The sequence below is a fragment of the Phoxinus phoxinus genome, assembly GCF_949152265.1.
Source record: "Phoxinus phoxinus genome assembly, chromosome: 11".
Taxonomy (NCBI): Eukaryota; Metazoa; Chordata; class Actinopteri; order Cypriniformes; family Leuciscidae; genus Phoxinus; species Phoxinus phoxinus.
This window is the reverse complement of record NC_136886.1, coordinates 30,109,720-30,122,886: the sequence shown is the minus strand read 5'-3', so window position 1 is coordinate 30,122,886 and position 13,167 is coordinate 30,109,720. Positions and strand designations below refer to the sequence as shown.

The 13,167-nt window shown below is 38.4% G+C and overlaps 1 protein-coding gene across 1 annotated transcript in view; it reads right to left on the bottom strand.

Annotated features, from left to right (window-relative positions):
* Positions 1–13,167, bottom strand: part of plppr2b (phospholipid phosphatase related 2b) — a 118,775-nt gene that overhangs the window by 38,023 nt on the left and 67,585 nt on the right. Inside the window, 1 exon segment of the mRNA XM_079629654.1 lies at positions 2,742–2,847. Within this exon segment, the coding sequence (XP_079485780.1) occupies positions 2,742–2,816 (75 nt within the window). The 5' untranslated portion in view covers positions 2,817–2,847.

Here is a 13,167-nt window from a genome sequence, read left to right as displayed (position 1 = left end):
ATTCCAGCAGAGAGCGCCACTTTGCTACATGAAAGTGTGCTGGAGACACTGAGGAGGCTCTTCGGGACTGGTTAACACCAACCTTTGGCTCAGTTTGGCACACTAGCTGCATGTAGTCTCAATATGACAACACGTGATGCTCTTCGGAGCTTTTCAATTATGCATTTCTATGGCAACGCTATCAATGCCTAAATTAATTTGCAGTGGTCAGGTGGTACAAGTAGGAGCTCTCAGAAAATTCCCATCTTACAAGCTGTAATCACGAGCTCTACGAGGACGTGAACGCTTTTTACAAGTTGAAATCTCTAAATTACGGTAATTATAACATGGCGTGAACGCACCTTTACCACTTACGGAATACTGTGCACTATACACTGTATATCTCCACTGTTTATTAACATTAGTATGCTACACTGTTATCAAATGACCTCATCACATTTTATATGAGTGGTCTAGTTATCAACTTAAATGCATTTAAAACCAAAATAAAAATTCTGTAACGTTTTAACGTTTTAACTTTTGTCGTAACTTCTGTTCTGATCAAATAAGGAGTTAAAATATAGATTGTAGAAGGAATTAAATAAGAATTAGAATTTATTAAAATAAATAAACTGTGCCCAGAATGCACACTACATACTGCTACTTAAGTTAGTATGCTATTAATTCTCTTTTAAGCTAGCTAAATCTTAAAATGATTGTATTAAAAAACAAAAATACCTATAACAAACTGGCTCAATCAAAACATTAAAAAGATTAGAAAGACTTTGAAATATTCAACAACCATTTGGTAGGAATATACAAATTTGTTTAGAAGTCTGCTCACCTGTAAACAAAATCTTGTTTCTCAGTGGAAATTGTATTGTATTTGTATTTATTATGTTGAAATTGAATAGAGCAGCCAGCCAATCAGATTAGAACTTTTCACATTTAATTTAGTGTGCAATTTTTCCAGATGGTCTCTGCACAGGCTGTGGGTGGTCAGAGGACTACGAGAGCTTTAACCTTTTAGACTCTATCTCTGAGTTATTCAATCCATGCAGTGAGTGTATTCATTTAAAAGGTTGGATGAACAGCATCTGCGAAATAGCAGGTGTTGAGTTTATGCTAATTGACTATCTTTCGGATGTTCTTTAAAGCACAGATCTGTCTTCAGGGCAGTGGCTCTCAAATGGTGGATGACCAAAAAAAGGATCACAGGTGTGTCCTGAAAATCATGAACAAAAGTAAGCGAAAAAAAAAAAAAAAAAACTAATTTCAGGTTCACTTGAGGCAGGGATAATCACTGAAATCCAAAAAATCTTAGAAAACAAAATGTCAATTTATACAAGTCTAAGTCATGTTCATAATTCTGAATATTGTTGGGCATATCCAGTTCATGATGTCATTCATGCTAACATAAAGGGATAGTTCACCCAAAATTTTACATTTTGTAATTCTGAATACGGTTTTGACGTTCCAAACTTCCTTTCTTCTGTGAGATATTTTAAAGAATGTCCAAAACAACAGAGGATGCCACTAACTCTTATTGCATTGACGAAAAAAAAGAAAAGATTTCTTGTTTCTAAAATGTTCCGCAAAAGAAAGCAAGAAAATAATCTTGAGAACCACTGAACATATATATATATATATATATATATATATATATATATATATTTATATAAATTCACAAATGTGTATTTTGGCTACTTTAATATATACTACATACTTAATATCTGGCTGGCAGGTTTAACTTACTTTGGAAAGCCTGTGAAAACTTAGTCCCATCAAATTTCTACGTAAGACTGATGCAAATGTTTTTGGCTGCAGTCTTTGCCTCCGCACTGGGCCTAAGGCGATTGAAGCAATCAGACGCTGTGTGTACGCTAACACTGCTCATTAGCAGGATTAATTAAGAGCACTTTTGAGGGTATATGCCTCTGAGACCCACAGTAGGAGCCAGCGAGGACTCTGGAATAAAGGGATGTGGGAAGAGAACATCACAGATGAGTAAAGAGGGTCATGGAGTTCTGGCAGGCTGAAAGTATACTGTGACTGGTTTATGTTAATGTTAAGTGACTCATGCGTCGCAGTCAAGTATACAGTGAGACTGTGATGTGTTTGCTTCTGGAAGTATTTATTAGAGCTGCCAGTCAGGGGAGCAGTTTCAGGTACAGTTTAATGTATTTCCACTCCACAGATTATTGAAAATAGCAGTGCACGTCTCAGGTGGAGTGTTCGGGAAAACAAAAACCTCTTCTCTTTCTTACAGAGGAATGTCAAACATTTTACAAGTTTTTTTCTAAATTCTCTATACCACTTAAAGATGTTGCCAGCCTCTGCAACACAAACAAAATAAATAGTTCTCCCAAATGTTACAATTCCGCCAATATTTACTCACTTGCATGTCCAGATGTCATTCCAAATCTGTATTCTGTTTAATACAAAACTCTGACAAAGGTCTTAAAATATAATAATGACAGAATTTTTATTTTTGGGTGAAGGCCTATTCCTTAAATAATCCCAGGCATGAGTATTCCCATGGTGAACTTGGATAGTTTCTATGGTATTTCATAAGCTACAAAGACCAGATAAAATGCTGAACAAGTTGACCCAAGGGAGCGTACTAGCCCTTTGAAGACTTTCAAATCTTAGATTGCTTTTAGTTCCACTAGAGGGCAGAGCACAACATTCATGACAATCACATGGTGAATATGGAAGCGTATGGAAGGATGAACTGAGAAGTGAACCAGTCTACAACTCACCTCTACTAACAAGAAGCATGGCACTATATATTTGCTCCTCTTAACTCCTCCTCTCCCCACAATCCTTCTGTCCATCTCTCCTGTCTTCAGTACGTCAGTCAGACACCTGGAACAAACACAGGCAGAAAATGACAACTTCACTCTGCATGCAGACAATTCATGTATATTATCATCTCTACAGTGCGCTGCAGCGATGACATATTTTTTTGTAGGCCAACCCGGAAGTTAGCATCACCCCGGTTCCCTCGAAAAATACCCAATAGGATTTTTTTCTGGCTTTTGAATCATTGCAGAAAATAAGCTCTGTGACCAACAAAAGTTTATGGTTCATCATGATAATTTTCACAAATTAACAACTTTTATGAGTTCATAAATACAATCAGCAGAAGTAAAAAGCTAAACGTACTACGCCACATTCGCTTGACATCAATGCCACCACCATTAAGCTTCTGGCGACTTTTTCAGTCTTTATTTAAAGGGATAGTACACCCAAAAATTAATATTTTATTATTTACTCACCCTCAAGTTGTTCCAAACCTGTATGAATTTCTTTCTTTTCTTTTGAAGACATTTTGAAAAATATGGGTAACCAAACAGTTGACTTCCATAGTATTTTTTCCCCATACTATTGAAGTCAATGGGGCCCATCAACTTTTTAATTACCCATATTCTTCAAAATATCTTCTTTTTCCCCTCATTTATACAGGGTTGGGACAACTTGAGGGTGAGAATATGATACAATTTTTGGGTGAACTATCCCTTTAACACTTGCTCTGAAAGTTTGAGTTTGTAAGAGGAACTCAAAGAATAGTTTGCAAGAGCCCGAAATCGATGAGAATTAACATATTCATTAAAGAGCATAACTCATAACATTTCTGACATTTCGCAGACCTAAGTGTTTCTCGCACTGGGGGACATAGACATAGAGACATAGAGTACAGCATAACGTGTGTAGTCCAATTCAAGAACAAATATGAACCGGTTCTATTGAATAAACATATCAAGCTCCATGTCAATGCATCATTCCTTCAATATAGACATTGGGCTGCTCTTACTTGCTGTGCCACCAGTATACCAAAAATACATTATCTCTATATCTCAATTGTTTACCGTACTTGTCAATTCTTTGTTCATGTTTATTCTGACATTTATAATAACAATGCAATGATCGTGATAGAACAACCCAATGTAATATATGACAAGAAAAAAAAAAAAATTTAACTTGAAGAGAAAAAAAAAATGCATTTACCAACCTCATATTTCACTCAAACTTTTGGTGGGTGTAAAGATTGATTATAGCCCCTATGTAGATCCTAGCATGACACATTTGTTTTGCAAAACTGGGGTAAAATATATAACAAAGCGCGCTGTCAGCTGATGCTGATTGCAAACATAGTTTACATGGTTCACACTTCACACATGAAAATATTATCCTCTTAGAAATGAGACATTGGGGCATAAAATAATTAAAGATAACACTTTATTTCTGTGGGAAAAAGTAATCAGATTATTGTACTGTGATAATGCATGACATAAATACTGAAGATTACAGGGCGTCCAGATGCATGTTTTTGTAGTACGACATATTATTGCAGATATTCCATGAGCTATGGCACCATGGCATGTGCTTATCCATAAAACTATTATGCATTGACAATTTTTCCATCACCAACTCTGTATCTTCAAATTGAAATCCCGTCTAGCAGTGCAGCATCAAGAACATTATCAGCACAGCAAATGCTCGTTTCATTTGCAGCAGGGACTTGAACGAGAACTGAATTCCCACTGTGCTGAACAGAAGATGAGCTATAAAACGTGGATCTGAATTTGAGATTATAATCTTAGTCCACCACTTGAGAGAGAGAGCACAGAATTATCTCGTTTGATGTATAGGTCACAAACACACACTCACATACATGTTGCCCCAAGCAAAGAATGCATTAGTATTAAAGAGACCAACAATATGAATATAAGCTCTCTTCTGAGACTCTGTAATGATCAAGATCACTTTTATGTTTTCTCCACTATTGTTACATAATGAGGGGGAGAGAGATGAATAAAGACAGATGAATAAATCATGCGGCTTAGCTTCTGTCTTTAGCGTTGTGTTCCTCAGGCCCAGCAGCAAACACAACACCACAAACATCTTGTAGCCGTAACCATCTACACACAGCCATTAAAATTCATCGTCTAAAAATGCTGAGGCTGAAGTTGAAAAAGAACAAAATTGATTTTATGCGCCAATTAAGATATGGGTCTGAAACTCTACCAAATGTAAAAAAGGAACAAGATAGTTGTGCTTCGTATTGGTGCTGTAAAGTTTTTAACAATTTAAAAAGACAGTCTACACTTACCACAAAAAAACGTAGAGCTAACAATTTATACAGCAGGGATCTGTTGCCCAAACAGACCTTTTCATATTCATTTATTTTTTGCCAACCGATTTTCAAATGTCCATGCTGGACCAGGCTGGTTTACAGTATGGTGGTTTGGTGCTGGTTTAGCTAAAACATCTAACAATGGTGTTCTATTCAATAATTATTTCACTATTCTTTGTAACATTTTTTTTTTTAATTACTATTTCTCCCTTCTCACATCTCTGTTATAGTAAGCAAGCACTTCTCTGAACAATTATGTGTTCTGTTGGGTAATGTTAATTCATTACATTCTAGAGATTTTTAGATCAGATCTATCAGATTTTAGTGGACACACGGCCCTAAGGACACTCAGAAATCAAGGTTTCAAAGACACTCAGAAAATCTCTAGAATGTTATTAACATTACCCAACAGAACACATAATAATCCAAAGTGTATGCATAATAATCCAAACAAGTGTGTGGATGCACGTATGTCATACACACAAATTAAAAACACCATCATGGTAACACATAACGAAAATTCTGCAAGAAACATTAATTTAACAACATAAGATAAGTCCTACATAACTGATAAGAAAAAACTAAGAAAGAGATATTTAAATTAAATTCACAAGGAGATTTCAGTTCATTTCAATTTACGTTTTTTTTCACCACAAATTATAAGATGACTTCACTTCACATTCTTTTTCACATTTAAAAGCATTTTACTGTAAAATTACATGAAATGCCCCATTAAATCCATTACAGTTTCACAATAGAGCAATTAACTGTCACAATTATGTTCTGTCTTGTCCGCACCTGTTCTTGTTAATCCTTGATTACCGGTAGTCTAGTTAGTTTGATTTCACCCTGTGTATTTATACTCCCTGTTCTGTTCTCTCTTGTCGTTTATTGTTTGTGTGAACGTGTATGTTACTCCCAAGTTCACTGTTAAATACATAGTTTTTCTGCATACCCTTCGTTGTGCGCTTTCTACAGCCCAGAAACGTTACAGAATAACCGACCAAACAAAGATGAACTTGATGGACTCACCCACGCTGCAGCTTCTCCTTCACCCGGAGAACAGGCCCTATCTGGGTTACCTGGCTTGGATTTACCTGGCTCTACCGTCCGCGTCCCTGCCTGTCATCATTATCCCGTCTTCATTGCTGGTCACGACCAGCCCCCTGGATCCGTGTCGTGTAGCTCCTCGGCTCTGCCACCGCCGGTCACTCCGTGCGGCTCATTCTCCGCGCCTCGGGCTCCCCTGCCACCAGCTCGTCTAGAGGCCAAATCCCCGGCTACACCTTGGGCCTCCAGGCCCACACCACCACCTCGTCCTGTCAGCCCGTCGCCCTCACCTTGACCCACTACTGCTTCATCGCCTCCGCGGTCCATCTGCCCGGAAGCTCCACTGGGCTCACTCGACACTCCAGGTCGGTCTTCAGCGGTCGACGACCAGCGGCAGCCACGGACTTCCGGGATTTGGGCTGCACCCCTGGACTCCTCCCTTCCTCTGACCTCCCTCACCACATCGTCACCCCGGTCATCCATCCCCACGCCACCGCCTCAGTCCCGCAGATCAACAGCTCAGCTCCCGTCTTCCGGGTCTACGGTGTCGACATGGGACGTCGGCCACTCAGCTCCACGGGATCCTCAGCCACCCACAGTTTCGTCGCCATTGATCGGTTCCCTAGTGTCGTTCAGCTCAGACTCCACACTGGCTCCTCCTCCCATCTGCACCACCATGGTGTCCATGGCCAACGTCCCCAGGTTCCAGTCCGTCCCCAGCTCCACGCCCTCAGCCGAAGCCTGTTTTTTTTGGTTGTTGTTGTTGTCATCACGGCGCGAGGACGCACCTTTCCGAGCGGGGCGTAATGTCACAATTATGTTCTGTCTTGTCCGCACCTGTTCTTGTTAATCCTTGATTACCGGTAGTCTAGTTAGTTTCCTGATCTCACCCTGTGTATTTATACTCCCTGTTCTGTTCTATCCCTTGTCGGTTATTGTTTGTGTGAACGTGTATGTTACTCCCGAGTTCAATATTAAATACCTAGTTTTTCAGCATACCCTTCGTCGTGCGCTTTCTACAGCCCAGAAACGTTAAATTAGCAGGTTTTTAAAAAAATTTACAGTAAAAATCATGATAATTAATGTAATAATAGGGGAACAATCTGTGTTTGCTGGGCTAATCATAACTGGGCTAAACCAAACCTTTCTGCCATGTTCTTCTCATGTCTAAAATTCTGTTTGAAGCCTTGTGCTGACTTGCTGTTGAAGTGACAGCGGCACTAACGCATTATAGTTTTTGTCCTGAGGACCAGCTGCATCTGTATAATCCTTTATTCCTAAAAGCTTGATTTTGTTGAGTAGGTGTAATGACTTTATACTGTTGAAACTCTTGAAAGTGAACCGTCAAAACGTCAGTTCTTATATGAGTGTTAGTGTACACTGCTCTTGCAATTAACAACACACTGACAGACCACTGACATGCATCATAAAATCTCACACCACACTGAAAAGTGGGCCGCTACATTTAAAGCAAACACACAGCACAGGAAAAATGAGCATAGGTGTATACGTTCTTAAGAAATCTATCTTCAAAGGGAAGACTGCACCCCCTATGATACGTCTATCTTCTGAGCTCTTTAAAACATTCACTCTTAGCAACAGAGAGAGGAAAAGACAAATTCAGGTCACCGCAAAGCAGTACTTTACAAACAAGTAGAGCACAAGGGACAGGAAGGAAGAACCACAAAGAGGAACAAGACAGGACAGGACAACAAGGCAAGAGGAGACTAGGAGACTATACTACTAAAAGAAAACCGAATTCGCTGAGAAGAACACTGATTGGTTGATGGAACCACAAGAACGCGCGCAATCCCAAACCCTTCACTAGTGACTGTCCTGAGCTGTGATGTGATGTGAAAGGCAGCAGATAAATATAAGCCCATTTCAAGCTTTTAAGAGCATTCCAAAAATAGAGCACTGATAAAACCTCTACAATAATATAATGAAATAGGAGTGATCTATTTGTCAGAATACAGTACATGGTTGCCAACGAAGAAAAGCCCTATTTGCTCCCATAATGGTGTAGTTATGGGATCTATCTGCAGGAGCTAACTGGACAATGCTAAGCAGCAAAAACCTAGGCTATTCTGACATCAGGTTGGCTTGCATGTCTTTGGAGGATAGTGTATTGGTTAGAGAACATGCAATGGAAGTTAGCAAAATGATTGAAATCGTTCAACACATTTAGGAAACATTCGGCTACTAAAAAGAGTTTTGCTACACTGTTCAAAATTGCCTCAGTGCTTACATCTTTAAATATTCATGCACTGGGTACAACAACAAAAACTTCCATTTAGATGTTTAGCATCTGAGGAAAGCAGATAAAAATATCAAAAAGTGGCAACATAAGTTCCTGTTTTCCTTCTATGTTTTTGTTTTTGTTTGTCTTTTCTTTTCTTTGAGACTTGAGACAACCAGAGCGGATTTATGTCTGGTCACCAGCATGCGATTCTGGAATGCTAGTGTTTAATGTTTAATGGCTAAACCAGCGAGATTTTTTTTTTTGACAACCAGCTTCATCATTGACACTGTGAAATTTTTAAATCTGACTTCCCAGGAAAAATGACTACTGGTAAAGTATGAACAGTGTAAATCATGGAACAAAATAACAAGATTATTTTAATACCGGGATAAAAAAAAAAAGGGTGTGAACCCTAAGTGAAGAATTTCACGTGTAAAAAGGCCTACAGTACAGTACACTATATTTTGTTAACCACATGCAGTAACTGTGAATGTCTACAATGGATCTCTGATCAGATCCATGACAAGTGCTGCTATCTTTTTGCACTGTAGCATTTCAAACATCAGCAAAGGACTCAAAGACAGACATGCCCCTTATTCATCCAGTTTGATCTGAAGTTACAGAATGAATGTTATGACAGTGCTCAGATGTTTCATGCTCTCTGTGTGCACACAGAAATGGGGGCATGTGGGTCTCTGTGTCACTTACAGTGCAGAAATCTTCAGTACCAGCTGCTAACAGGCTGCTTTATCCTCTACAGCACATGCTGGCCAAGATACGTCCACAGATATGAATCAGAACGAACCTTCTTGGTTCTCGCAGAAGCTCAAACGTGCTGCGTAACACGAGAATGATCCTCATTGGTTCTCACACGTCAAGCGAACATGTTTGAGCTTCCATTTACCACAACTGATGTGTGAGCTGATGAATGTTTGTGAATAAAAGCCTAAATTCAATCTGTTCATTATATAAAGTGATCGAGTCTCTTCAGAAAGTTTGGACTAAACCACTTAATTCATATGGATTAGTTTTACAATCTCTTTATGAACTTTTTGGAGCTTCAAAGTGGTAATTGTGTAGCTATCAATAGAGAGCTCTCAGATTTCATTAAAAAGATTTTCATTTGTGTTCCGGAGATGAAAGAAAGTCTTACAGGTTTGGAACGACATGAGTAATTAATGACAGAATTTTCTTTCTGTAATCTTTAAATACAGATTTCACAGTCAAACTCATGTAACTAGCATAACAAAATTCTACTATTAGATAATTTTCTTCATTATGAAATCAAATAAAAAATATAGGCACTAATGATGCCATTAACCAGGCAAACTTTGACAAAACTAGTGATGTTTTCTTTCTCAAAAGGGCTCATTGAAAAAAACTTTAGGGGGTGGGTGCTATCAGTTTCACTGAGTTTAAAAAAATAAACTTGACGTATTGCCCTGAAAAATAACATGATTTTAGAATACAGAATTTGGAATCAATCCAAAGTGTGCCACACAGTTTTGTAAAATGTTTAACAAAATGGAAGATCTGACATCACAGATCATCATCTTCACATAAAAGTAACAAATCTTCCTTACACATTGATCATATTAAGAAATGTTTCTTGCAAATCAGCATATTAGAATGATTTCTAAAGAATCATATTATAATACTTAAGTAATGATGCTGAAAATGTAGCTTGGCCATCACATAAATAAATTGCATGAATTGTAATAATATTTCAAAATATTACTTTTTTACAGTATTTTTGATCAAATAAATGCAGCCTTGAGCATAAGGGACTTCTTTCATAAACATCACAAAAAATCTTACCGACACTAAACTTTTGACCAGTAGTGCAACTGTTCATTCATACAATACAAATGACAACATTAATCTCTTTGGCAGGTTTTTAAATAAAACTTCATTACTAATAGAGCACGATGGGTCAAACTGCCAGCAGTTCATCACGTCTTTGCGGTCAAGCTAATAAAGTCAGTGAAATTATGAATTTTATTTAACCAAATTAGATCCTGCTCCTGTTATACATATTGGCACAGACTTGCAATTTTACTTGATGTATTTAAAAAGGATAATACACTTATTTCAGTATAGCAATTGAACCAGGGCCATATGTAAAAAGTCCTACTTCTACCTCTGACCCATGCTAACAATTTAATAAGTGCGAAAGTTTTTAATATTTAATATAAGTAAAGCAGAATTAGCTACATTGAAGTAAACTGTTTTTTGGATAGTGCTTGTCAGTTTTGAGTGCAATTTGGATCAGACGGTCAGTGAACAGACTGTGGGCGGACCGTGGGCATTTCGTCTGAGGCTGACACTCGAAATTGGGGGATGAAGCATTTTGATTACATACTGATTACTTTAGGGCTTCGGGTTTAGACACACACACACACATTTGTGTACTATCCTGTAGGCACACACTATTAAAACCCACAAACAAAAGCACATGCATTCCATCGTGCAGTCAGTTTGTGTGCAAAACTTTAGATTTCCATCACTGTCTACTTTAGTTCAGAGGAAAAGACAAAGTCTCTCTGTGCGACACAGTGCCACTGCGCTACGACTCCCCGATGTGGGTCAGAGCCCGAACAGTTTCTCCCTGCAACAGCCTTGATCTAGAACCACCTCTGTTGCCTTTGCATTCAAAAGCATTGCATCCATTACAGCCGGCTTATTGAGCCACCCGAATGCCTGCCCACATTCACCATTATAAACACATCAGCGAGAGTGAGAAACAGAGAGAGATAGAGATAGCTTACCTCTAAAGGCAAAGGCAGTGATGGAAGTCAAGGTGCTATATTACAGCCATTCCGGCTGGACGTGAACACAAGTGGTTTTAGAAGTGTGTGTGAATGAAACAGCAGCACCTGCTTAACTCGGCTCTCTGCGTGTAAACGGCTGTCTCTTCATCAGAGGCATTCTGCCACACTTCTCTCTCTCTTTTCTCTCCTCCTCTCACTGTTTCTCTCTCTCTCGACACTCACACATTGCCAGTGGCATCAGCGCCACCCCTCTTCACATTAAGAGATGTAATGTGAATAAACTGGACTGATGTCCCAGCATTCAAGAGCAAAGATCAAGCTAAGTCATTAATAGTCTATCATTGAATGAGAGTATGAGAGAGAATTACAGATGAAATGGGAGCGAAAAACAGGAGGGAAAAGCAAACAAAGGATGCTGGGAGAGAAGAGGAAACATTTTTGTGCCTGTAATAAAAAATTATAATAATAATTTGCAATTTCTTTTGGTGTAAATTTCATGTAACCTAAAGGAAAAAATGTGCTTAATGTGCTCTAAATTAACTGCTTTAATCAAGTGAAAAATAACTCATTAAGGTACAGTATTTCAGCGTTTCTATGGAGTTAAAAAATAACATTAACATTCTAATCAATCAAAGCTTTGTGACTTATAGAGCATCAGTTAATGGAGCCTTTCTCTCTAAAGAACCTATATAGGATCTTTGACATAAATACACATCGTTTGTGAAATTCAGTGTGTTTGCATATGCTGTGGGGGAGTATAGCTGAATAAAACAAAAAAAGATGAAACTGAAAAGCTGTGAATAAATCAATTGGAATAATAAAGGACAGAGAGAGGGAGGGGACTATGATTAACCCACTGCTTTAGTGAGCTAGTACTGCTGCATGACATTGTTAAAAAATATCACAAGGTCTACATGTAGGGCGGGAGGTAGATTTGCAGTTCCCATGGAAACTCGGGCACCATGCCTCATGAGAGAGACGTTCCCTTACACACTTTAACATCGATGGATCCCTTGGACGACAATCTATGCGAAGATTGCAATGTTTTGAGTAAGAAGAAGCCAAGCTAAATAAAGCAGAGAAACACGTTAACTATGCATAAACAGAATGCGTTAAGCAAATTCATTTTAATCTGAACTATCAAAACTAAATAAGATTGCCTACTGACTTACCTAAACTGTACAAAGATAAAACGTTTGGTCACATTGACTGAAGTGCGTAATTTCTGTGCACCCTTTTGGCACTGAGGGGAATTAGAAATCACTGTTTTCAAACGTGTTTCTTAAACACTCCCCCAACCTGCCAACTTTTAGTTCCGCCACAAACACAAACCCTTGATTGAGCCAATGCTGCTATCTTAAAGGCCATATGTAGCACGGCCCCTTTTCAGCACTGTGCTTGTTGTGTTCTGACTTCCGGTTTGTAACTTTCGCTAACTCAACTACAGTAAGTAAAGCCACTTCACCATTACTCTTCGACAGTGATGCCATACATAGAGATATAGAGCTACTGCAAAAATTGAAGTTCAAACACATAATTCTAATAAAGATGCCTGCGCATTTGTTTATTTCTGCCATGTAATAAAAAAGATAATTGCGATCCAAATTTAGGATACAAATATTTCCCGCAATTCTGACTTTTTTGAATTGTAAGATATACAGTAAACTCGCAATTGTGAGTTAAAAAGTCACATTTTTCCCATTTGTACCATAGCCTACATGTCATGCATGATGTGTGCTGAATCTGCTGATAATAGGTCAGAACACAACCACAGACAAACATGAGCTGTGAACTTCAGGTTTACAGTAAGAATCATCACTGACATGCTTGAGCAAGGAATTTAACAGCAAATAGTGTGTTGTACATTACTTTAGGTAAAAAGTGTGTACTTTATTATACTGTGAAACAGTGCGCTGCTTCCTTACCCAAAATTTAAAGATCTTTCACCAATTTATATACCATTCATGTTGTTCCAAACATGCATG